Source organism: Phyllobates terribilis, unplaced genomic scaffold (genome assembly GCF_046119375.1).
Source record: "Phyllobates terribilis strain yellow unplaced genomic scaffold, ASM4611937v1 Scaffold_4__5_contigs__length_816908805, whole genome shotgun sequence".
Classification (NCBI taxonomy): Eukaryota; Metazoa; Chordata; class Amphibia; order Anura; family Dendrobatidae; genus Phyllobates; species Phyllobates terribilis.
Genome location: NW_027362764.1, coordinates 313,592,325 through 313,617,600, shown reverse-complemented (window position 1 = coordinate 313,617,600; position 25,276 = coordinate 313,592,325). Strand labels below are relative to the sequence as shown.

The window sequence follows — 25,276 nt, the reverse complement described above, 5'->3', positions numbered from 1 at the left end:
CTCAAGAAGTCCGTGTGTGACAGCGTGGAAAACATGGGCTCTGATCAGCGGTAACATCGTTAACGAGGGTCAGAGCACTACGGGATCACGCTGTCAGATGTCAGCGTGATCCCGCAGCTGTGACTGTGACACGTGGTAAAAAGCGCCGACTGATGGGACTATTACACCCATCAGAAGGCGCCTGCTGCCATTGTAAATAGCGAGCGCAGGTGCCGCTGGATGGGAGAAGTAGTCTCTCATCCACTGGCACCTGTGCTGAAAGTAAAAAATATATTTTTTTAAATTAATAAAATAAATATTCAAATAAAAAAAAACATTATACTCACCTACACCTTGTTCCCGAAGCCCTCGCCCCCTTCAAAAAATAAAAAAAACTATACTCGCCTTAACGCCTAATCCCCGATTCCCATTTCTCCTGAAACAAATAAAAAATAATAAACCACTATAATCCTCACCTTTCCACCATAGTCCAGGTAATATAGTGTGATCTCGTGAATATGACAGCCACATCCTTAGATGTGACCACTCTATTCAACAGCTGGTGATACTATGACAGGAGTGCGATGACTCCAGTCAGTGTATAGTCAGTGTACAATTCTCACCCAGCACTATACACTGACACAGGAGTGATTATAGCCAGCTGTCTGGTAGAGCAGTCACATCAGTGACTGCTGATGTGACTGTCCTACAAATGATCCAATTGCCGTGAGACCCTTGGGATAATGTCATCACGGTGGACAGGTGAGGGATATGGTTGGTTTTTATTTTCTTACAGGAGACGAGGGCTTCAATGGATTGGGCGTTAGGGCAGTATTTTTTTGGTAAATTAAGAATTATTAATAGAGATTATTAATACTGTCTTTATTTCTCAAATTTTACTATGGGGTTAGTAATGGGGGTGTCTTACACACTCTGTCATAGAAAATATTAAAAATCTCTCTCCCCCTCCAAACCCCTCTTTCCCCCTCCCCTATACCATTTGTCAAAGGAGCAGAGCTAGCAGTCTAAACAAGCTGCTTCTATGCAAATGGAAGTGCACACAAGAAGTGGCAAACTCAATTATCCAGGCTAATTACCATACGAAATGGAGCTCCTGGTAAAAGTGGCATGTGTGAAGAACAGACACCTTAGGGCCAGAGACTGAAGGAGTTGTGTATCTGATTAAGTGGTAAGGAGTATGCCACCTGAAAGCGATAGTAAACATCTCGCTAAGGCTTCAAAGGGAATCTATCTCACTCCTTACAATAGAAGACATTCCCAGCTGCACAATAGGCAGACGCTTAGGCACTGAAATGAAATATGGAATATCGGAAGTTCTATAATCCCGATTGTGATGGGACACATATTTATTAGCAGCGGGGCTAACTAAGGAACAGTACACATATTTCTCCTTATCTGTGAGCCCCGCCGGTGAGCTGTAGTGCAAGAGGGCAAACATAACAGACAGCAGTCATGACATGTTTGGTCTCTAAAGAAAGGTAAAATCGCAATAAAGAATATGACATCACTTGCTAACTTCTGCGATCATTGAGTGAGGAGATATCACCGAAATTAAAAATTTATTAAAACCATGAAGGGGGGAGACCAGCCCACGTGAGGTCATCACAGGGGAGTGTGTGGGCAGGGCCCCACTTTGGCATAAAATATCAAGCCGAATATTGATCTATACCTATGCTGGGGATACATATTTGTGTAAACAGGGGTCACGTTCCATAACAGTCCATTGGAGTGCTCCCCTCCAGCTAAACTGAATCGTCTATGCGATCGGTATAGTAAGTTTCATCTATTAAAGAAGTTGTACACTATTTTATATTACCCCCCCAATGTATACCCCCTGGGCCCCTAAGACATTTTGTAAATACCTTACGTTGCTGATAATGCCTGTGAGCGGCGCTACTGGTGGGCGCTCACAGGCATCATGTGACCCCACGCTGATGTCACGACAAGTGAGGTGTGACTCAGCGCTGAGGTCCCCGCGATGGCTGCTGGGTTCTTGACGGGGTTACCCCACGCGTCACACCCAGCATCCACCGCGCGCTTTCCCAATGAATGGGGAGAGACGGAGCGCACGGTGGATGCCGGGTGTGACGTGTGGGGTGTAACCCCGCCCACAGCCTGTCATCCACCTGGAACGCGGAAGACAAAGACCCCCGACTGCTGTCAGCACTAGTCATAACATCAGCGGATGTTAGAGCCGGCTGCAGCCGGGCTTCACGTATGGCCTGGGAGCGGCCAGTGATTTGACCCCCTTTGTAAAATGATTTGTATATTTTTTTTCATAAACACTGCCTCCCTTTGGATTAAATATAAAATTTAATAGTTATGTTTCTTTTGCTCTGTAATCATTCCTCCCCTCTGAATCCACACTTTACGTATAAAGTGTCCAATCAGGCCTGTATTGTATTTTAAAACTGATTGTTGATGGAAGCGAATAATCTTTCTTGGGTTATCGTGAGGCTAGCAGTGATCTATGAGGGTGTATACATATATTCCATGTGTTAGAAGGAGGTGTGCATGCCAGGCGCTCACTGTTAGCTTGCCCATAACTACCTAGTCAGAACAGCCTGCAGTCCCTGGTATTGATCGTCGGCCAATCGTGCAATTGTCAGGATGATAGGGGGCAGCAGAGAGCTGTTCGCTCAAGAGATCACAGTGGGTGGTCTCTGTGAGTAATCGAGATCGTATGTGAATCCCTGACAAATTGGTGGCAAGCGGTGGGATATTGCATGATCTCGCCGTTGTCATCCTGACAGACACCTCCCTATTACTAATCTGGGCTTCATTTCAGCTGCCAATACAAGGCTGACATGAACCCCAACCCTATTACCCCACTTGCCGCCGCCACAGGGCAAGTGGGAAGAGCCGAGCCTATGTGCCAAAATTGTCGCATTTTATTTATGCGTCATTTCTGGGGCGGCTGAGGACTGATGTTATTAGCCTCGGAGGGGGCTAGTATCCATGGCCCCTTCCCTGGCTATTAATATCAGCCCACAGCAGTCTGTTTAGCCTTTGCTGGTTAGATTGTATAGTCAATTTTTTTCTGGGGTCCCCTGTAATCAATCTAACAGTCTATCAGTCTGTCTATCATCTATATATCTATTACTTATCTATCTATCTATGTATCTATCCATATATAACTATCTATCCATCTATTGATAGACTAATGGATAGATATATGGACAGATAGATGGATGGATAGATAGATAACAGATACATGATAGATAGATATACAGATGGATGGATAGATAGATAATAGATATATATATATATACAGATAAATATATGGAGCTAAAACAAAAAATAGGAGGCAGCACACCATATTGAGTGAAGAAAAAAGTGCTTGAGAAAGGTTCTCACGGAAACGTTGCCATGATGGGCCATTAAACAACACTTTTTTCTTCACTCAACATGGTGTGCCGCCTCCTATTTTTTTGTATTATGTTGCAGCAGAATGCTTGATGCTGGTGCTGCTTCTATTTTTATTTTTTCTAGATATATGGATAGATAGATATACAGATAAGATAGATGAATAGATAATAGGTAGCTAGATATACAGATAGAGAATAGATATCCAGATAGATAGATATACAGATAGATAGAATTATGTGAAATATATAATCAGTGCTTTGTTTGTATACCTCATTGTTCATGCAATTTATTAATAAATAATTACATTTCTGAAAAAAAATGGCGTGGGGTCCCCCATATGTTTATTAACCAGGAGAGGGAAAGCGGACAGATGGGATTAATGTTTATAGCCTGGGACGAAGGCAATATCCATAGAGCTTCCAGGGCTATTAAAGGGAATCTGTCACCCCCTTGGGACCCATCAGACCGCTAATATGGGCATACAGGTGATAGAAATGTAAATCTATACTTACCTGTATGTCCCATATTAGCGGTCTTGTGGCTGTGAAATTGCTTTTTATAAAATCTTATTTTCTAGGCTTGGCGTCCGGGGGACGGCAAGAAATGCCCGCCTATACAGTACAGACCAAAAGTTTGGACACACCTTCTCATTTAAAGAAATATCTGTATTTTCTTGACTATGAAAATTGTACATTCACACTGAAGGCATCAAAACTATGAATTAACACATGTGGAATTATATACTTAACAAAAAAGCGTGAAACAACTGAAAATATGTCTTATATTCTAGGTTCTTCAAAGTAGCCACCTTTTGCTTTGATGACAGCTTTGCACACTCTTCGCATTCTCTTGATGAGCTTCAAGAGGTAGTCACCGGAAATGGTTTTCACTTCACAGGTGTGCCCTGTCAGGTTTAATAAGTGGGATTTCTTGCCTTATAAATGGGGTTGAGACCATCAGTTGTGTTGTGCAGAAGTCAGGTGGATACACAGCTGATAGTCCTACTGAACAGACTGTTAGAATTTGTATTATGGCAAGAAAAAAGCAGCTAAGTAAAGAAAAACGAGTGGCCATCATTACTTTAAGAAATGAAGCTCAGTCAGTCCGAAAAATTGGGAAAACTTTGAAAGTGTCCCCAAGTGCAGTTGCAAAAACCATCAAGCGCTACAAAGAAACTGGCTCACATGAGGACAGCCCCAGGAAAGGAAGACCAAGAGTCACCTCTGCTTCTGGGGATAAGTTTATCCGAGTCACCAGCCTCAGAAATAGCAGGTTAACAGCAGCTCAGATTAGAGACCAGGTCAATGCCACACAGAGTTCTAGCAGCAGACACATCTCTACAACAACTGTTAAGAGGAGACTTTGTGCAGCAGGCCTTCATGGTAAAATAGCTGCTAGGAAACCACTGCTAAGGACAGGCAACAAGCAGAAGAGACTTGTTTGGGCTAAAGAACACAAAGAATGGACATTAAACCAGTGGAAAGCTGTGCTTTGTTCTGAAGAGTCCAAATTTGAGATCATTGGTTCCAACCACCGTGTCTTTGTGCGACGCAGAAAAGGTGAACGGATGGACTCTACATGCCTGGTTCCCACCGTGAAGCATGGAGGAGGAGGTGTGATGGTGTGGGGGTGCTTTGCTGGTGACACTGTTGGGGATTTATTCAAAATAAAAGGAATACTGAACCAGCATGGCTACCACAGCATCTTGCAGCGGCATGCTATTCCATCCGGTTTGTGTTTAGTTGGACCATCATTTATTTTTCAACAGGACAATGACCCCAAACACACCTCCAGGCTGTGTAAGGGCTATTTGACCAAGAAGGAGAGTGATGGGGTGCTACGCCAGATGACCTGGCCTCCACAGTCACCAGACCTGAACCCAATCAAGATGGTTTAGGGTGAGCTGGACCGCAGAGTGAAGGCAAAAGGGTCAACAAGTGCTAAGCATCTCTGGGAACTCCTTCAAGATTGTTGGAAGACCATTTCCGGTGACTACCTCTTAAAGCTCATCAAGAGAATGCCAAGAGTGTGCAAAGCAGTCATCAAAGCAAAAGGTGGCTACTTTGAAGAACCTAGAATATAAGACATATTTTCAGTTGTTTCACACTTTTTGTTAAGTACATAATTCCACATGTGTTAATTCATAGTTTTGATGCCTTCAGTGTGAATGTACAATTTTCATAGTCATGAAAATACAGAAAAATCTTTAAATGAGGTGTGTCCAAACTTTTGGTCTATACTGTATGCTTAATTTAAATATTCACCCCGCCCCTGCATGTCACAAGGTCCTGTGACGTGCAGTCTAGGGCTGCACATCCCACGCATGCGCAATGCGCCTATAGCATAAGGCGCATTTTTTTCTCCCTGCCCTATTTTACTGATCTGCTCTAGTGCGGAGGCTCCAGGAGTCACTATGACTTCCGCTCCAGTGACCTCCTGCGTGTGCAACAATGAGGTTTGGTCCCCACTTCCTCCCGGCATCCTGCAATCAATGGTGACTTGTCCCGCAAAAAACAAGCCCTCAAACGGCTATATTGACGAAAAAATAAAAAAGTTATGGCTGTGGTAATAAGGGAAACAAAAAATGAAAACGCAAAAATGGAAAATCCCAAGGTCGTGAAGGAGTTAAAAGCTGTCATTGTATCAGCCATTACTACCTCTCGTGGTAGGACATTCCACTGTCTGACTACTCTAACTGTAAAGGACCCTTTCCTATTTAGCTGCCAGAATCGCCTTTCTTCCACCCGTAATGCGTGCCCCTTGGTCCTTAGTATGGTGTTTGGAAGGAATAAGTCGTGTGCCAGTCCTTTGTACTGACCACACATATTTATACAAATAAATAAGATCTCCTTTGAGACGTCTTTTTTTCCAAGCTAAAAGGAGCCCAAATTTTCCGACCTCTCATCGTATGAGAGACGACTCTGCGACTCCATAGACTTACTTTGAAAAAGCCACTTCTGTGACACACACAGTGCAGTGTTATCCGCAGAGTAAATTCCAGTCTCATTATTCAGAAGAGCACTGGATCCATAGATAGCGATCGGTGAGTATATTTCCCCCCCCAAAATTGAGAGTGTTTCAATAACTAAATAATGGGCAGAAGCACTTAACAGCCACTGTGCTCCTTGGTACCTGTTTGGCTTTATTAGATCGGAGCGATTGGTGTAATGTTTCATAAATTTCACTTCAATTTACACATTGCATGAAAATTACTTACTACATATGGCTTTATTTGGATTTACTTGCTGTCCTGCAAGAAACTGAAGAAGCTTCCTAATATCAACTCTGGCTTGTGACATGATGTCTTGGTCTCTTTCCTGAGTGTTGTTTTGTGAAGACTCATCATTAACTGAAGAAAAGACAGATTTTGGTAAGACCCTACCTGTAAAATCCTTTTCAGCGAAGGAAGGAAGGGAGACACAGATCCATTACTAGTGGGAGCGGAGCCCCACAGGATAGTTCACCTCAGATTTATAAAAAGTGTCGACCGGCCCCTCCAGCTTAGGCTCCTCCTACTCCCATGTTCCTCAGTACGTACACAAGCTAAGGAAGAGCAGATAACACCAGCGGAACAACACAACCCCTTCGGAAAAATCAGAAATGCGAGAGAAAAGGTTATGCATATAACAGAAAGAACACACAGTCCCAGGCACTACTCACTGGACCTGACAACTGCGATGAGCTGGCAATGCTGGAACAGAGCCCTAGCGCGCCGACCCCAGTCCCGATGACCGCCATCAGAGAGGAGTCGCACCGCATCTGGAAAAACAATAATGCACTTCTGCCCTGGGAGGGTGCTGTGTCTCCCTTCCTTCCTTCGCTGAAAAGGATTTTACAGGTAAGGTCTTACCAAAATCCGTCTTTCAGCAGCAGAAGGGAAGGAAGGGAGACACAGATCCATTACTAGTGGGACGTCCCAAAGCAGTCCAGAACTCAAGGGTGGGAAACAGTGGCAGAATCGCCAACACCCCAACAACTTAGGTAAGCGCGCAACAAGCGCCAAAACTAGATAAAGATATAACCTAAACCACCGCCGCCTGCAGGATCCTGCGTCCCAAGACCGCATCGGCGGAAGCACTCACGTCCACTTTATAAAATTTAGTAAAAGTGTGGACGGAACGCCATGTAGCCGCCCGGCAGAGCTGCACTGCCGAGGCCCCCTGACGAACAGCCCACAACGAACCAACCGCTCTTGTGGAATGGAGCTCGAACCTTAACCGGACAAGGCTCGCCCTTGAGCCGGTACGCCTCCAGGATAGCCGAACGTATCCACCGAGCTATAGTGTCCTTGGAAGCCCACTGACCACGCCGACGACCAGCAGGAATCACAAAAAGAGAGTCCGACTTCCGAAACTCTTGCGTGATGGTAAGATAGAACTTCAAAGCCTGCACCAAATCCAACGAGTGCAAGGCCCGTTCCTTTGGATTCCTTGGTTTCGGACAGAGGGAGGGCAACACGATGTCCTGATTGACGTGGAAACGCGACACCACTTTGGGCAGAAAATCGCAACGGGTACGAGGCACAACGCGATCCGAGTGGAACTCCAGAAAAGGGGGCGAGCAAGACAATGCCGCCAACTCAGAAACCCTTCTCAAAGAGGTGACCGCCACCAGGAAGGCCACCTTCCAAGAAAGCAAGTAAAGCGTAGCTGAATCCATAGGCTCAAAAGGCCCGTGCTGAAGAGCCTCCAAGACTAGATTGAGCCGCCAATGAGCCACAAACGCCCTCCGGGGCGGGAACTGACGTGCAATCCCGCGAAAAAACTAACGCACATCCCTGCGCGAGGCAATAGCTTTCCGAAAAAGCACGGATAGTGCAGATACCTGACCCCGCAAGGTACCAACCGCCAGACCCTTGGCCAAACCACATTGCAGAAAAGCCAAGAAGTTGGGAATGGAAAAAACCCTCGGGTTCCTTGACGATCCAGAACACCATGAATAGAAGGTCTTCCAAGTTCTGTGATAAATCCTGGTTATAGCCGGACCTCTGGCCGCCCGCAAGGTGGCGATGACTTCGGCCGAAAACCCACGACGGGTCAAGATCTCGGTCTCAAGAACCACGCCGTCAAACGAAGCGACTTCAGGTCCGGATGGCGAATGGGCCCTTGGGTTAGCAGGTCCGGGCGAAGAGGCAGTGGAAACGGGGGCGCCGCCAGAAGAGACACCAGCGTTGAATACCACGCCCTCCGCGGCCAATCCGGCGCCACCAAAATCGTCGGAATACGCTCTAGTTTGATCCGGTGGATCTCCAGTGGAAGTAAGGATACCGGCGGAAACACGTAGATCAGCTCGAACTGGTCCCACAGGGCCACCAAAGCATCTACCGCCACAGCTTCCGGGTCCCTGTATCTGGACATGAACGTCGGAATCCTGGCGTTCAGCCTGGATGCCATCAAGTCCACTTGGGGAGTCCCCCAACGGGAGCACAGCAGTGCAAAAACTTCCGGATGAAGACCCCATTCCCCGGGATCCACCTGTTCGCGACTGAGGAAGTCTGCCGTGATATTCAGCACTCCTGGGATGTGAATCGCGGTGATGGCCGGAACCCTGGATTCGGCCCAAACCAGGATCCGAGAGACCTCCATCATGAGTCTGGAACTCCTCGTCCCGCCCTGATGGTTGATATATGCGACCGCTGTTGCATTGTCCGTCTGAATCCGGACCGGCAGACCGCTCAAAGGGACCGTCCAATGTCGGAGGCAGAGAAATATCGCTCTCAACTCCAAGATGTTGATCGGCAGAGACTACTTCTCTGACGACCAAACCCCCTGAACCCAGAGATTGTTCCAAACCCCCCCCCCCTCCCAGCCAGTCAGGCTGGCATCGGTGGTAATGACCGACCACCGTGGGAGGAGGAAGGATTTCCCCAGGGATAAAGTCTCCGGACGTAACCACCATCGAAGAGACTCTAGCACCTTGCGGGAGATACCGACACAGCGATCCAGCGAAGCCGGCGATCGGTCCCAACGGGTCAGAATAAGATCTTGAAGACCCCGGGAATGAAATTGTGCAAACGGTACCGCTTCCATTGCCGCCACCATCAGACCCAGAAGGCGCATACACCTCCGAAGAGACATCGTCATCTCTGACCTCATAGCCTGGACATGGTGACGAAGGATCGCTTGTTTGTCCGGAGGCAGGGACACCACTGCCCGTACCGTGTCGAAATGCATCCCCAAGAACAGGATTGACTGCGACGGCTCCAATGACGACTTCTTCCAATTGACCAGCCACCCGAAGTCCTCCAGGTGCTGAAGGGAGAGATCGCGAGCTGTCACCGCCTCCTCCGCTGTGGGTGACACAATTAACAGGTCATCCAGGTAGGGGAGAATCGTAACTCCTTGCTTTCGAAGGAGCGCCATGAGCGGCGCCAGAATCTTTGTAAAAACCCTGGGCGCCGAGGCCAACCCGAACGGTAGGGCCACAAACTGGTAATGGGCCTGACCTATGGCGAACCGCAGGAAGCGCTGGTGAGCCCTGCCGATAGGGACATACAAATAGGCATCGCGGATGTCGATCGACACCAAAAAATCGTGCTGCGACAGGGCCGCCACGATGGAGCGAAGAGACTCCATACGGAATTTGCGGGTCCGGACATGCAAATTCAATTCTTTGAGGTCCAGAATGGGGCGAAACTTGTCCTCCTTTTTGGGAACCACAAAAAGGTTGGAGTAAAACCACCTTCCCTGGTCCTCCGGCGGAACCGGAATCACCACACCCTGCTGCAGAAGAGAGTCGACCTCCCGCAGCAGTGCGGCAGCTAGCCTGGGCTCGGACGGAATGCGCGACTGACGAAACCTGTCCGGGGGTCGAGAATGAAACTCTATGAACTAACCTTCCGACATAACCCGCGTCACCCAGGCGTCCGATAGGTGTGACGCCCAAATCGACCCGAATTGTAGCAGACGACCTCCCACCCGAAAGCCCTCGAGAGGGTTCCTGGCGTCAGTCCGCCTTAGCGGGCTTTTTGTCAACCTCCCGCTTGTCCTGACGGAAATGTTGTTTCCAGGGAGTACGGGATTTCTGGGAGGTCTTTTTTCCAGAAGACGAGGGACGATCCGATCTCCAAGAAGGCTGACCGAACCGACCCCTGGGCCGAAAGGACCGATGACCACTACCGGCACTTGACTTGCCGGACGTAGAAACCGCTGCCTTTCGCTGCGGCAAGGCCGTATCTTTGGCCTTGGCCGTAGCAATCAGCTCCGTGAGGTCCGAACCAAACAGCTGACCGCCCTTGTACGCCAGACTCAGCAAACCTTGTTTGGATACTGCGTCTCCGGTCCACTGTTTAAGCCACAGTGCTCTCCTGACAGTGACGGCCGAGGATTGAGCCCTGGACATCACCGAAGTAGTATCCAGCTCTGCGTCCCTGCCATATTGGGCTGCTTCTTCCAAGAGCCTTTCCACTTCAGACAGCGGAGTTCCATCTTGCCGCAGCTGATCCAACCACCGCAGCGAAGCCTCACCAGCCCACATGGCCCCCAAGGCCGCTCGGAATCCGTGACCCGCGGCCTCGTAGATGGACTTTGCCGCTAACTCCGTCCTTCTGTCCAGCGGGTCCTGAAGACTCGCCTTCCCTTTAACAGGAAGCAAAGAGGATTTGCTCAGCTGAGACAATGGCACATCCACTTCAGGAGAGGTGACCCAATTAGTGATCGTTTCCGTGGAACAGGGATACAGGGCATCAAACAACCGCAACCCTTGGAAACGTTTATCCGGACACAGGCGTTCCTTCTCCACCGCCTTGTTAAGTTCCTCGTGCATCGGCATGGTCGAGCGAGCCCGACGCGACTCCTGATACAGCCGGGCCGATTTGCCAGGGCGCCCCGTCACCTCTTCAGACAGTTGTAACGCTTCCCGCATAGCTTCAACAAAAGCGTCCACGCAGCCCGAAAGCGAAGCAGAGCGACCCCGCCGATTCTCTTCATCAGAATCGGAGATCTCACCAGAAGAGTCTGTCGGCGATTCTGAAGCCTCCGACGCACTGCGCGGAGGAGACGGCGCCGCCACAGGCCTGTGACGCTTCTTGCTTCTAGACGTCGGTTGGGACTTAGCAGAGACCCAATGACCCAGGAGGTCAGACAGACTGTCAATGGAGCGAGTGAGGGCCTCCACCTTAACATCACAGACCCCCAACTAGCGTCGAACCTGACGCCGTTGAAGACCCCGGCGTATCAGATACGCGTGACCGATCCTGAAGCGGACCGGGAGAGAGGTTCGCGCCCCCTGGTCCCATAAGGCGGTAATAACCTTACAATGGGTGCAGTAACCAAGGATGTGTGAATTCCACTACCACAGCCTGTTCTTGCACAAAAAATCACCCGGCACTGAAGGGTTAAAGCTCCTCGTTAGAAGGAGAAAAGCTACCCCAGCGGCCTGCAGAGCAAAAGTTAACCTGACAGACAAGAGAGAAGCACCCTCTGACCCCAGAAGGGTGCACCTCCAGAGGGTTAACAGCCTGATGGGCCAGAACCCGTTCAGAAGGGGTTAATGCTACTGATAAGCACTACCCTTTTTGTGAGGTGTGCGTCAGAGCCATCTCAGTAGGGAAGAAGCAGCGCCGTATACAGCACACCCTGTCAGACTAGGACATAAGGAAAGTGCTCTGCGCTGTAATACCCAAGAAGGAACTTTCTGCCTAAAAGGCAGGAGAGACTCACCAGCTGGCGTAGAGACTGCTCTTCTCGGTGTGATGAGAGCGGGGAGCAGGGAGTAGGAGACGCTGCACGAGGATGGACGCTGACCGGAAGAAGAAGGGGCTGGGACATCTCCAGCGCGCGCTTTCCCGGCACTTCCTGTCACGAGCTAAGAAGACCGACAGCAGAGAGACGCTAAGCCACGCCCCCTGCCGAGCTACGAACGGAGCGCGCGAATCCTCCGTCCCTGCTCCCCTGCCAGCTGAGGATCAAACGCTGCATGCAGAGGAGAAATCCCTGCAAGCCAGAAAAAAACAGCAGTCACCACAAACACATATACAGTGACAGCGGCTGCCGCAGCAGCCGCTGAAAGCACTCAATAGGAGCCCCCCAGGGATGTGTGGCGCCGTGGCCCTTGCTCTCCCCCACGGTGGAGCGCGCAGGAACCCCACACGAGCGGTGTGAGTCTCCGCCAGGGAGCGCCCTGTATCCCCCGGGGCCAGCAGGGTTCTGCGGTTACCTCCTTAGGGGGTACGCAGATCTGCCAGGGGAGGGTCAGGGGTCCCAGCAGCGCTGAGACCTCTAGACCACGGGGGGTCCAGGTCTCCGGAATAAAAATAAGAAAATCTTCTGAGGAGCTGCGAAGGCAGCGACTATCCTCTGCGACCTCAAATTTAAAACTGAGGAACATGGGAGTAAGAGGAGCCTAAGCTGGAGGGGCCGGTCGTCACTTTTTATAAATCTGAGGTGAATTATCCTGTGGGGCTCCGCCTACCCACTAGTAATGGATATGTGTCTCCCTTCCTTCCCTTCTGATGCTGAAATGAGAATTTAGGAACTTATTTTAATCAATTATTGTATTGTTATTTAAGAGAAGCATAAGTTAGACAAATGACAATTTTTTTTAAAACAATTCACCATTGCACTGAAATACTGAAATATGTCAATTAATAGAGAACACAGGTTTATAGTGTACAATAGGCAATCCAGGCTGCTGTTAGTAAACGGTGCATGTAGAGTAACTTGTAATATTACCATCGTCAAAGGGGTTTCTTACTTCATTTTTATTGGTACATTTTTAATCTTATTAATGGCACCAAAATCAGCACATGCGCATACCGCGCTCTCCTGCGCCATTTTTTTAAAGACACGGTGTCTGCAAATTCACATATACAGTGTCTTCAATAAAACGGCGCCGGAGATCATGGTATGCGCACGTGCTGACTCCAGCGCTGTTTTAGTGAAGTAATGTACTACAATGTCAACATAGCAGTGTGCACGTGGCGGCCATAGGGATAATGGCGATGGCCGGTGTGTGCGCACTGCTAAGTTGACTTTGTAGTAGAATTCTTCAATAAAATGGTGCAGGAGTCAATGCTTGCATATCCCACGATATCCGGCTCCATTTTGTTGAAGATACTGTGTCAGCGAATTCGGACTGAAGGACGCATCAAGCATTATATATAAGATGTACTGACAATACAGGGGTTTACTCACTTACGCTAAGAAATGTATATATAATGTACTGGTAATACAGGGGTGTACTCACTTACGCTGAACGCTGTATGTATAACGTACTGAGAATACAGGGGGGTGTACTCACTTACGCTAAGCGCTGTATATATAATGTACTGGTAAAACAGGGGTGTACTCAAGCTGTGCACTGAAATAAATATAAAATGTACTCATAATACAGGGGGTGTACGCACTTATTCTGAGCGCTAAATATATTTATAATGTACTGAGAATACGGCGGTGTACTCAATATGTTCAGCGCTTTATATATAATGTATTGATAATACAGGGGTGTACTCACATATGCTGAGCGCTATATATATATAATGTACTGATAATACGGGGTGTACTCACGTTGAGCGCTGTATATAAACATATACAATGTACTGATAATACAGGGGTGTGCTCACTTATGCTGAGCACTGTATATATTGTGGCAAGATGACTCACTTGGCTGCAATCGGAAGTGGACTCAGGAACGGTTTCGTCTGCAGGTTTATTATGTCAGCATAAAGCACTGCAGACTTCAGAAAAAATAAACTCAGCCTTGCTGGTATAAAGTTAAAACAAAAGACAAATGGTAACAGTCCATGTGTGTGTGGGTTCGCCCTGCACCAGTTTGCAGCACCCTCAACTTTGAGCTGAAGTTACACAGCCTGGAGACTTGTCTCTTCAGACTCACCAACCACAGAAAAAAAACAGGACTAAGCATTTAAACCTTGCTCAGCCACACCCTGAGAGGAGGTAGGGGAATGGCCTCCCACACTGGTTGCCATTCCTATAAAACCACACCCTTTAACCGCTTCCCGACTGCCCACTGTACATAAACGTCGGCGCTGCCTGGGCTCTGTGCAGCACCGACGTTTATGAACAGTCGGTGGTCCCGCAGCCCCTCAGGTCCCAATGATGTTAACCCTTTGCTATCTTCTATATGCCGCGATCTATAGTGATCGCGGCATATAGAAGATAGTGAGAGGAGAGGGGGTCGTGCATTTACCTCTCCGACGGTCACCTGATGCCTTCCAGGACCTGCCGTTGTTATGGCAGCTGGAGGTCACATGACCGCCTCCAGATCTGCCATATATGGCGTCCTGCTAGGCTCAGCCTGCATCTGAGTCCAGCAGGAGACAGACCGTGTGAAACTGTCAGCAAACTTCTCATGCAATACAATACATGTCTATTGGATTACATGAGAACCGTGATTAGAAAAGGGCCTAAGTAAAAAAAAAATCTAAAAAATGTTTTCAAACTGTTAAAAAAAAAAATCACAAAATAAATAAAAATAAATAAAATATGAAACCAATAAATCCGTATATTTATGCAAAAACTAAAAGAGTACACATATTTGGTATCGCCGCGTCCGAAACAACCCGATCTATAAAACTGTCACACTAATTAACTGCTTCTGTGCACACCGTAATAAAAATAAATAAAAAACGGAGCAAAAAACTATGCTTTTTCATCATATCGCCAAACAAAAAGGGGAAAAAAATGCGATCAAAAAGCAAAATGTAAATAAAAATGGTACCGCTGAAAACGTCACCTTGTTCCGCAAAAAAAAGCCGCCATACAGCTCCATCAGCCAAAAAATAAAAAAGTTATAGCTCTCAGAATAAAGCGATGCAAAAAAAATATTTTTTCTATAAAATTGTTTGTGTAAAAGCGCTAAAACATAAAAAAATATACACTAAGTGTAGTATCGCTGTAAACATACTGACCCGAAGAATAATGCTGCCTTATTACTTTTACCACACGCAGAACGGCATAAAAAGAACCCTCAAAAAACAATTCCTGAATTGTTGGTTTTTGTTAATTTTACCTCCCAAAAAACAGAATAGAAAGCGATCAAAAAATGTCACGTACCCAAAAATGGTACCAATAAAAATGTCAACTCGTCCCGCAAAAAACAAGCCGTCACATGACTGTCGGCCGAAATATGGAAAAATTATAGCTCTCAAAATATGCCGATGCAAAAACTAGATTTTGCAAAAGAAAGCGTCTCTTAGTGTGTGACAGCTGTCACTCATAAAAACCTGATATAAATCTGGTATCTCTGTAATCGCACCGACCCGAAGAATAAAGTAATCTCATCACTTATACCGCACGAGGAACGGCGTAAAAAATAAATAAAACCAATTCTTCACCTGCTACTGATTCGTTTATTATGTCTCCCAAAGATCGCAGTAAGGCTCTGCTCACATATATCCTGCGCTGAGCACTTACACCAGAGTTTCCGTGTAAATCTCTGAAATACGTGATTCAGACGGAACCCATGACGGAAGATTCCCTGTAATGAGGCAGATATAGGCCACTGTGGATGCCATCTGGCCTGTGATCCCACGGTGTCATTTTTTTTAGGCGTGCATAAAAGTGCGCTTGGCCACAGTTTTGTGCACTTCTGAAAAAAAGGACACCACTAAACAGAGGCTAGACGGAGTCCAGAGTAACTCTGCTGCCTCATTATAGTGAATGGATCCTGCAGGGGATTCATCTGAATTACATCACTTGGACATTTAGATGGAAACCCCGATGTAAGTGCTCAGCCTAGAGCGCCGGATAAATGTTACGTAAAATGTTCCCAATAAAAGCTTCAACTCGGTCCTCAAAAAAAGCTAGTCCCCACTCAGGTCCGTCATCTGTTAAAAATATAAGGGACTTCCAAGTTACTGGTAACAGAAAGGCTCTGGAAAAGCGAAATGGCCCTTGCCCCCCAAAAGAAATTCAGAAAATTTTGTGCTCCCAAATCCAAATGCCTAATCTACAATAATTTGTTCTCCAATTGTCAAATAGAGCTCCGTCCCTCCCAGATCTCACCGTATGGTTAAGCGGTACGATACAGCCACATATGGGGTATTGCCACTTTTAGAAGAAATTGTGTGACACATTTCGGCACCATTTTTACCCATTGCCCTGTGTGAAAATGTAAAATCTAAGGGTCAAACATTTTTTGTGGTAAAAATACAATTATGTTTTCTTCACTGCCCAATGGTATAAATTTAAAAATTAAAAAATACTCACTACTTCCCTAGATGAATTCCTTGAGAGGTGTAGTTTACAAAATGGGGTCACTTGTGGGGGTTTCTGCTATTTCGGCATGTCAGCGACTCTTCAAATGTGACATGGTGTCTGCAACCTATCCCAGCCAACATAGCGCTCCTTTCTCTTCCGAACCCTGCCATACACCAAAGCAGTGGTTTTGCCCCACATATGGGCTATCGGAGTACTCAGGAGAAATTGCACAACAAATTTCATGGTGCAATTTCTCCTGTTATCCTTACGATAATGCAAAATTAGGGGATGAAAAACATTTTTTGTGGGAAAAATGTGAAAATTTTATTTTTACGGCTCAATATTATAAACTTCTGTGAAGCACCTGGGGTGCAAGGTGCTCACCACACATCTAGATAAGTACCCTAAGGGGTCTAGTTTCCAAAATGGTGTCACTTGTGGGGGGGCTTTCCACTGTTTAGGCACATCAGGGGCTCCCCAAATACAACATGGCGTCCGCTAATTATTCAAGCAAATTTTACATTCAAAAAGTCAAATGGCGCTCCTTCCCTTCCAAACCTTGCCGAGCGCCCAAACAGTGGTTTTCCTCCACATATGGGGTATCGGCGTGTTCAGGAGAAATTGCACAACAAATTTTATGGTGCAATTTATCCTATTACCCTTATGATAATGCAAAATTAAGGGATGAAAAAGGTTTTTGGGGGAAAAATGTGAAAATTTTATTTTTAAAGCTCAATATTATAAACTTCTGTGAAGCACCTTGGGGTTCAAGGTGCTCACCACACATCTAGATAAGTTTCCACTGTTTAGGCACATCAGGAGCTCTCCAAACGCAACATGGTGTCTGCTAATTATTCAAACAAATTTTACATTCAAAAAGTCTAATGGCGCTCCTTCCCTTCCGAACCCTGCAGTGCGCCCAAACAGTGGTTTTCCCTCATATATGGGGTATCAGCGCGCTAATGAGAAATTGCACTACAAATTGTGTATTCCATTTTTTCCTGTTACCCTTGTGAAAATAAAAAAATTGGGCCTAAAGTAACATTTTTGTGAAAAAAAGTTAAATGTTCATTGTTTTCTTCCACATTCCAAAAATTCCCGTGAAACACCTGAAGGGTTAATAAACTTCTTGAATGTGGTTTTGAGCACCTTGAGGGGTGCAGTTTTTAGAATGGTGTCACTTTTGGGTATTTTCTGTCATAAAGGCCCCTCAAAGTCACTTCAAATAAGATGTGGTCCCTAAAAAAAATGTTTTTGTAAATTTTGTTGGAAAAATGAGAAATCGCTGGTCAATTTTAACCCTTATAGCTTCCTAACAAAAAAAAATTTTGGTTCCAAAATTGTGCTGATGTAAAGTAGACATGTGGGAAATGTTATTTATTAACTATTTTGTGTGACATATCTCTCTGATTTAAGGGCATGAAAATTCAACATTTTCGCCAAATTTCCGATTTTTTCACAAATAAACGCAAGTGATATCGAAGAAATTTTACCACTATCATGAAGTACAATATGTCACTAAAAAACAAACTCTGAATCAGGGGAATCCGTTGAAGCGTTCCAGAGTAATTACTTCATAAAGTGACAGTGGTCAGAATTGAAAAAATTGGACTGGTCACGAAGGCAAAAACAGGCTCTGGCGCGAAGTGGTTAAGAGAGTTAACCCCCAGCATATACCATGCTGGCAGAAATTTAGCAGGTTTCAGTTCACACAGGAGAGCAACCTGAGTGACACATACCTCCCCTAGTATATCACACCAGTGATTCTGTCACATATTCACCCCTCTGCCCAAAGCCGGGTGTTTGGGCACCTTCAGACACTAAGCAGGGAATTCTGGAAAGGGCATCAACATTAGCGTGTAACTTCCAGGGTCTATGCTCAACATGAAAATTAAAGTCTTGGAGACCTAAGAACCACATAATTACCCGGGCATTCTTACCCTTCTTTTCCCTCAACCATCTCAAAGGGGCATGGTCTGACACCAATTTAAACTTTCGGCCAAGTAGGTAATATCTTAGCGTGTCTATGGCCCATTTTATGGCTAAGCATTCTTTCTCCACAATGGCATAGTCTTTCTCGCAGGACGAGAGCTTCCGGCTCATATACAGGATGGGATGCTCTTCCCCATTTATCTCCTGCGACAGTACAGCTCCTAGGCCAACTTCTGAGGCTTCTGTCTGGAGCACAAACTCTTTAGTAAAGTCAGGTGCGACCAGGACTGAGTGCTAGCTTCAACTGTTGGAACAACATCTCAGTTTCAAAAGCCCATTTCGCCATCGTTGATTTTGTGCCTTTCAGAAGGTCCGTTAGTGGTACGGCAATCATGGCAAAATTTGGGACAAGCCGCTGATAATATCCCACGATTCCAAGAAACGCTCTCACCCGCATCTTGGAGAGCGCTTGCGGCCAGTTCTGAATTGCCTCGATCTTATTTACCTGTGGCTTAATTTCACCTCTCCCGACGACCTAGCCTAAGTACTTGACCTCCTTCTTTCCAATGGCACATTTTTTCGGATTTATCGTAAATCTCGCCTTCCTTAGAGCATCCGGAATAGCCTGTACCTTTGGCAGATGACTAGCCCAGTCTGGGCTAAAGACGACAATGTCATCAAGGTAGGCTATCGCATACTTCTTATGTGGGACGAGGATCCGATCCATGGCCCTCTAGAAGGTGGCTGGTGCCCCCTGCAGTCCGAAAGGCATTCGGGTGTACAGGAAACACCCATCAGGTGTTGAGAAAGCTGTTTTTTCCTTGGCCCTCTGGGACATGGGGAGCTGCCAGTAGCCTTTCGTCAAGTCTATGGTGGTAATATATCTAGAAGGTACAAGCCTCTCAATGAGTTCATCGACGCGGGGCATCAGATATGCGTCACACTTGGATACCTCTTTCAGCCTGCAGTGATCATTACAAAATCTCCACTCCCCGTCGGGCTTCGACACAAGAACGATGGGTCTCGACCATCGGCTCTTTGATTCCTCTATCACGCTGAGGTCCAGCATCCTCTTCACATCGGCTGAGATTACCTCACGGCGGGCTTCAGGAATCCTATAAGGTTTAAGGTTTACCTTAACATGCGCTTCCGTCAGCACGTCATGCTCGACCACCTGCGTATGCCCCGGCAACTCTGAGAACAGGTCACAGTTCCATTGCCGCAGCTCTCTATATGGTTGATTCTGCGCCAGAGATAGAGTCTCTGCTATCGTGACGTCCTCCATTTTGGCTTTGGGACAGGCTGCCAAACAAAGAGCCCGTTTTCTGATCTCACCATAACTTGAGCAAGTTCACATGGTACACTTGGTGCGGCTTTCTTCGGCCAGGCTGGTGAACTTTGTAGTTCACTTCGCTGAGTTTCTCCACCACCTCATACGGGCCTTGCCACTTGGCCAGGAACTTGCTCTCGACAGTGGGAAAAAGCACCAGAACGCGATCCCAAGGCTGGAACTGTCTCAGCCTCGCTGACCGGTTATAGACGCTTGCCTGGGCCTCTTGTGCCTGGAGATGTGCCTTCAAGATAGGCATCACTTTCGCCATTCTCTCCTGCATCTGGGCGACATGTTCTATGATGATCCGCTGGGTCGTAACCTCGGCTTCCCAGGTTTCCTTGGCAATATCCATGAGCTCTCGCGGATGTCGACCATACAGTGGCTCAAACAAGGAAAAACCCGTAGAGGCTTGTGGAACCGCTCTTATCGAGAAGAGCAGGAATGATAGCAGGTAGTCCCAGTTACGACCATCCTTCTCTTCAACCTTTTTGAGCAATGCTTTTAAGGTTTTATTAAAACACTCAACCTGTCTGTCTGCAGATGGTAAACAGAGGTTCGCAGTTGGGTAATCTGAAGGACTTTACACAGTTCCTTCATTACCTTGCTCATGAACGGGGTTACTTGGTCCGTTAGTATCTCTTTCGTCAGTCCGGTCCTAGCAAATATATAGACAAGTGTCACGGGTGTGTCAGAGGTGACAAACATTCGCCCTGCAGTTGGTTGCAGGAGATCTCTACGTTTGACATTACAGACATACTCTTAGAGGCTGTCTCTAGGACCCAGCGGCTACCTCAATATGGCTAATTAACACCCTGTCTGGGTGTATAAATGCCTGCTGTTTCACAGGGAAGTGCCGACGATATTCATTACTACCTGTGAAAGCTTTAGCAAGAGCAGTACAGTGTTCTCTCTGGAGCTTGAGGACGTGTGCTCATTTGTCTGGAGTTCGTCTAAAACTAGGCAATTTCCCCCCATTTGTACACCCCTGTAGTCTATAGTGTTTAGTGGAGATCGACTAGTGCTTATCTCCTCCCTTCCCTAGCCTTAGTCATACGCCATGGAAATACAGGGTGAGGCACACATGCGGCGATTGGTGAAGAGCCGAAACAGGAATGTTAGAGGAGACAGGGTGACGCTAGATCAACCTAGGAGGTCTCCACTTCCTCCCTTTCCCTCTTGCCTTTGTGTTGCACTAAGTCTTTCCCACACCTTGCGTGACATTATCGCCGGCCGAGCACATTTTGAAAAGGAAAAAAAAAAGACTGACACTCTGTGTTTTTGGGCGTGGAATCTTTTTTACCTTCTTCCCTTGGTATGGGTACTGTTGCAGAGCTCGCAGAACAGTTTCGCTGTCTGTCACTGGAGGTGAATGACCTCCGCTGTAAGGTTCAGCAGCAACATCAGCGGCTACTGGTCGATAATGTGGGGGTCTCTGCAGGTAGGCCTGCCCAGCCTGAACCCAACATTGCCCTCGCAGATAGGTTTTCAGGAGGTAAAGACAAGTTTTTTGTTTTCAAGGAGGCCTGCAAACTGTATTTTAAACTTAGTGCTTACTCCTCCGGAAATGAGGAGCAAAGGGTTGGTATTGTGATCTCTCTACTGCAGGGATGTCCTCAGTCGTGGGCGTTTTCTTTACCGCAGGACTCGGTTAGTCTCCAGTCTGTGGAGGAGATTTTCGGGGCTCTGGCCCTCATCTAGGATGACCCTGACCGAGTCGCCTTGGCTGAGTCTAGACTAGGTTGCCTTCCTTCAGCAGGGGAATCGGTCAGTGGAGACGTACAGTTCGGAATTCCAAAGATGGGCAACGGATTCCAAATGGAATGACTCAGCCCTTAGAAGTCAATTTTGTGAGGGGCTTACTGAAAGGTTGAAAGATGCCTGGCAGAATATGAAAACCCTCACTCCTTGGAGGCTGCCATGTCATTGGCTATACGTCTTGATAGACGCCTTCGGGATAGACGGGTGAGACCACCTTCTCCGGGGACTTCTTGTCGGGGTTGTGTACCTCAGCCGGAGGAGCGGTCTGGGGTTGAGCCAGTACTGGAGGAGGTGGAGGGACCCATGCATTTAGGGGGTGTCTCTACATCATACATCTCCCTGGAGATTCGCAGGAAAAAAAGGCATTTCTTTTTTGTGGGAAAAGGGGACATTTTATTGGGACCTTTCCTGCAATTCCTAAACAAAAGGAGTCTCGATTACCTCTTGGTAGTCTGAAGTTGGATAAACAAGGGGTGCATTTGTTACCAACCAGCAGTTCCCACTTTTTCCTGTCAGCAGAGGTGGTGCTAGAGAATAAAACCGAGAACATTTCTGTGTTAGTTGACAGTGGTGCCGGAGTCAGCATGGTTTATTCTGAGTTTGTGAAAACTCATGGTCTTGCTTGCTGTGCTTTAGCTGAACCCATTTCCATCTTTGCCATTGACTCGGCGCCACTTGCACAGAAAGCATTTACTCAGATGGTACATAATGTAAAACTATGTCCTGGACAATCTTCCCACACCGATTGTTTTGGGTATTCCTTGGCTTGTTAAACATAATCCATTGGCGGATTGGCAAACTGGGAGATTATTGAATGCGGAGATTACTGCCATGAGAACTGTTTTGCCATGAGAACTGTTTAGATATTTCCCTTGCTACTGTCTCTATGGAAATATTATCGGCTTTTCTGTCTGGTTTTTAGGACGTTTTTTCTGAGAGGAGGTGTCAGGATTTGCTTCCTCATCGTGCTTATGACTGTCCTATTAACCTGACCCCCGGAGCTAAACTACCAAAATCCAGACTGTAAAATCTTTCTGGCCCCGAGAGACAAGCTATGAAGGATTTCATTGCGGAAAGTCTGGAGAAGGGACATATCAGACCCTCATCTTCACCAGTGGCGGCAGGGTTCTTCTTTGTGAAGAAAAAAAGATGGTGGTCTACGTCAGAGTTTAGATTTCCGGGAATTAAATCAAATTACCATCCGTGATCCATGCACTCTTCCTCCTTTACTACATGAAGATGTGTTGCCCTCTTTATGCGCTGAAGATGGCACGTTCCCTGAGTTTTTCCAACAAGATGGTGCACCAGCACATTATGGGAGTCAGGTCCGAAAATTCCTACATGAAGTTTCCTGGAAAGTGGATTAGTCGTCGTGGGCCAGTTGAATGGCCACCAAGGTCTCCCAATCAGACCCCCTTATACTTTTATCTTTGGGGTCATCTGAAGGCAATTGTCTATGCTGTGAAGATAAGAGATGTGCAGAATCTGAAACAACGGATACTGGAAGCCTGTGCTAGCATTTCTTCTGCGGTGTTGCTATCAGTGTGTCAAGAGTGGGAGTAGAGGGTTGCATTAACAATCCAACACAATGAGCAGCACTTTGAACACATTTTCTAAGTGGTCAGAAACTTGTAAAAAAACTCCTGAAAGAATAAAGTTACGTTAAAACCAAGCACACCATTGTTTTTCTTATGAAATTCTCAATAAGTTTGATGTGTCACATGACCCTCTTCCCATTGAAAAAAATAAAGTTGGATCAAAAATGGCCGACTTCAAAATAGCCGCCATGGTCACCACTCATCTGGAAAAGTTTTCCCCCTCCCATATACTAACGTGCTAGAAACAGGAAGTTGATATCACCAACCATTCCCATTTAATTTAGGTGTAGCCATATAAATGGCCCACCCTGTATATATAATGCACTGATAATACAGGGAGTGCACTCACCTATGCTTGGCGCTGTATATATAATGTAATGATAATACAGGGGGTGTACTCACTTATGCTGAGCACAAATATATATATATATATATATATATTATATATATATATATATATATATATATATATATATATATATATATATATATATATATATATATATATATATATATATATATATATATATATACAGTACAGACCAAAAGTTTGGACACACCTCATTTAAAGATTTTTCTGTACTTTCATGACTATGAAAACTGTACATTCACACTGAAGGCATCAAAACTATGAATTAACACATGTGGAATTATATACTTAACAAAAAAGTGTGAAACTACTGAAAATATGTCTTATATTCTAGGTTCTTCAAAGTAGCCACCTTTTGCTTTGATGACTGCTTTGCACACTCTTGGCATTCTCTTGATGAGCTTCAACAGGTAGTTACCGGAAATGGTTTTCACTTCACAGGTGTGCCCTGTCAGGTTTAATAAGTGGGATTTCTTGCCTTATAAATGGGGTTGGGACCATCAGTTTTGTTGTGCAGAAGTCAGGTGGATACACAGCTGATAGTCCTACTGAACAGACTGTTAGAATTTGTATTATGGCAAGAAAAAAGCAGCTAAGTAAAGAAAAACGAGTGGCTATCATTACTTTAAGAAATGAAGGTCAGTCAGTCCGAAAAATTGGGCAAACTTTCAAAGTGTCCCCAAATGCAGTTGCAAAAACCATCAAGCGCTACAAAGAAACTGGCTGACATGAGGACCGCCCCAGGAAAGGAAGACCAAGAGTCACCTCTGCTTCTGAGGATAAGTTTATCCGAGTCACCAGCCTCAGAAATAGCAGGTTAACAGCAGCTCAGATTAGAGACCAGGTCAATGCCACACAGAGTTCTAGAAGCAGACACATCTCTTCAACAACTGCTTTTTTGTTGCCATAATACAAATTCTAACAGTCTATTCAGTAGGACTATCAGCTGTGTATCCACCTGACTTCTGCACAACACAACTGATGGTCCCAACCCCATTATAAGGCAAGAAATCCCACTTATTAAACCTGACAGGGCACACCTGTGAAGTGAAAACCATTTCCGGTGACTACCTCTTGAAGCTCATCAAGAGAATGCCAAGAGTGTGCAAAGCAAAAGGTGGCCACTTTGAAGAATCTAGAATATAAGACATATTTTCAGTTGTTTCACACTTTTTTGTTAAGTATATAATTCCACATGTGTTAATTCATAGTTTTGATGCCTTCAGTGTGAATGTACAATTTTCATAGTCATGAAAATACAGAAAAATCTTTAAATGAGAAGGTGTGTCCAAACTTTTGGTCTGTACTGTATATATATATATATATATACATACACACATACATACATACACACAGAAAATTTACTGATAATATGGGGGTGTACTCGCTTATGCTGAGCGCTTTATATACACTGCTCAAAAAAATAAAGGAACACTTAAACAACAGAATATAACTCCAAGTAAATCAAACTTCTGCGAAATCAAACTGTCCACTTAGGAAGCAACACTGATTGACAATCAATTTCATATGCTGTTGTACAAATGGAATAGACAAGAGATGGAAATTATTGGCAATTATCAAAACACCCTCAATAAAGGAGTGGTTCTGCAGGTGGGGACCACAGATCACATCTCAGTACCAATGCTTTTTGGCTCATGTTTTGGTCACTTTTGAATGTTGGTTGTGCTTTCACACTCGTGGTAGCATGAGACAGACTCTACATCCCACAGAAGTTGCTCAGGTAGTGCAGCTCATC

General features: G+C 46.0%; 1 protein-coding gene across 2 annotated transcripts in view; it reads right to left on the bottom strand.

Moving 5' to 3' along the window:
• The window catches only part of HUS1 (HUS1 checkpoint clamp component), a 163,866-nt gene that overhangs the window by 1,099 nt on the left and 137,491 nt on the right, over window positions 1-25,276 (bottom strand). For both annotated transcript variants that reach the window (XM_073678391.1, XM_073678390.1), the window contains exon 7: window positions 6,587-6,718. In XM_073678391.1, coding sequence (XP_073534492.1) covers window positions 6,587-6,718 — 132 coding nt within the window. The remainder of the gene's footprint in view (window positions 1-6,586; window positions 6,719-25,276) is intronic.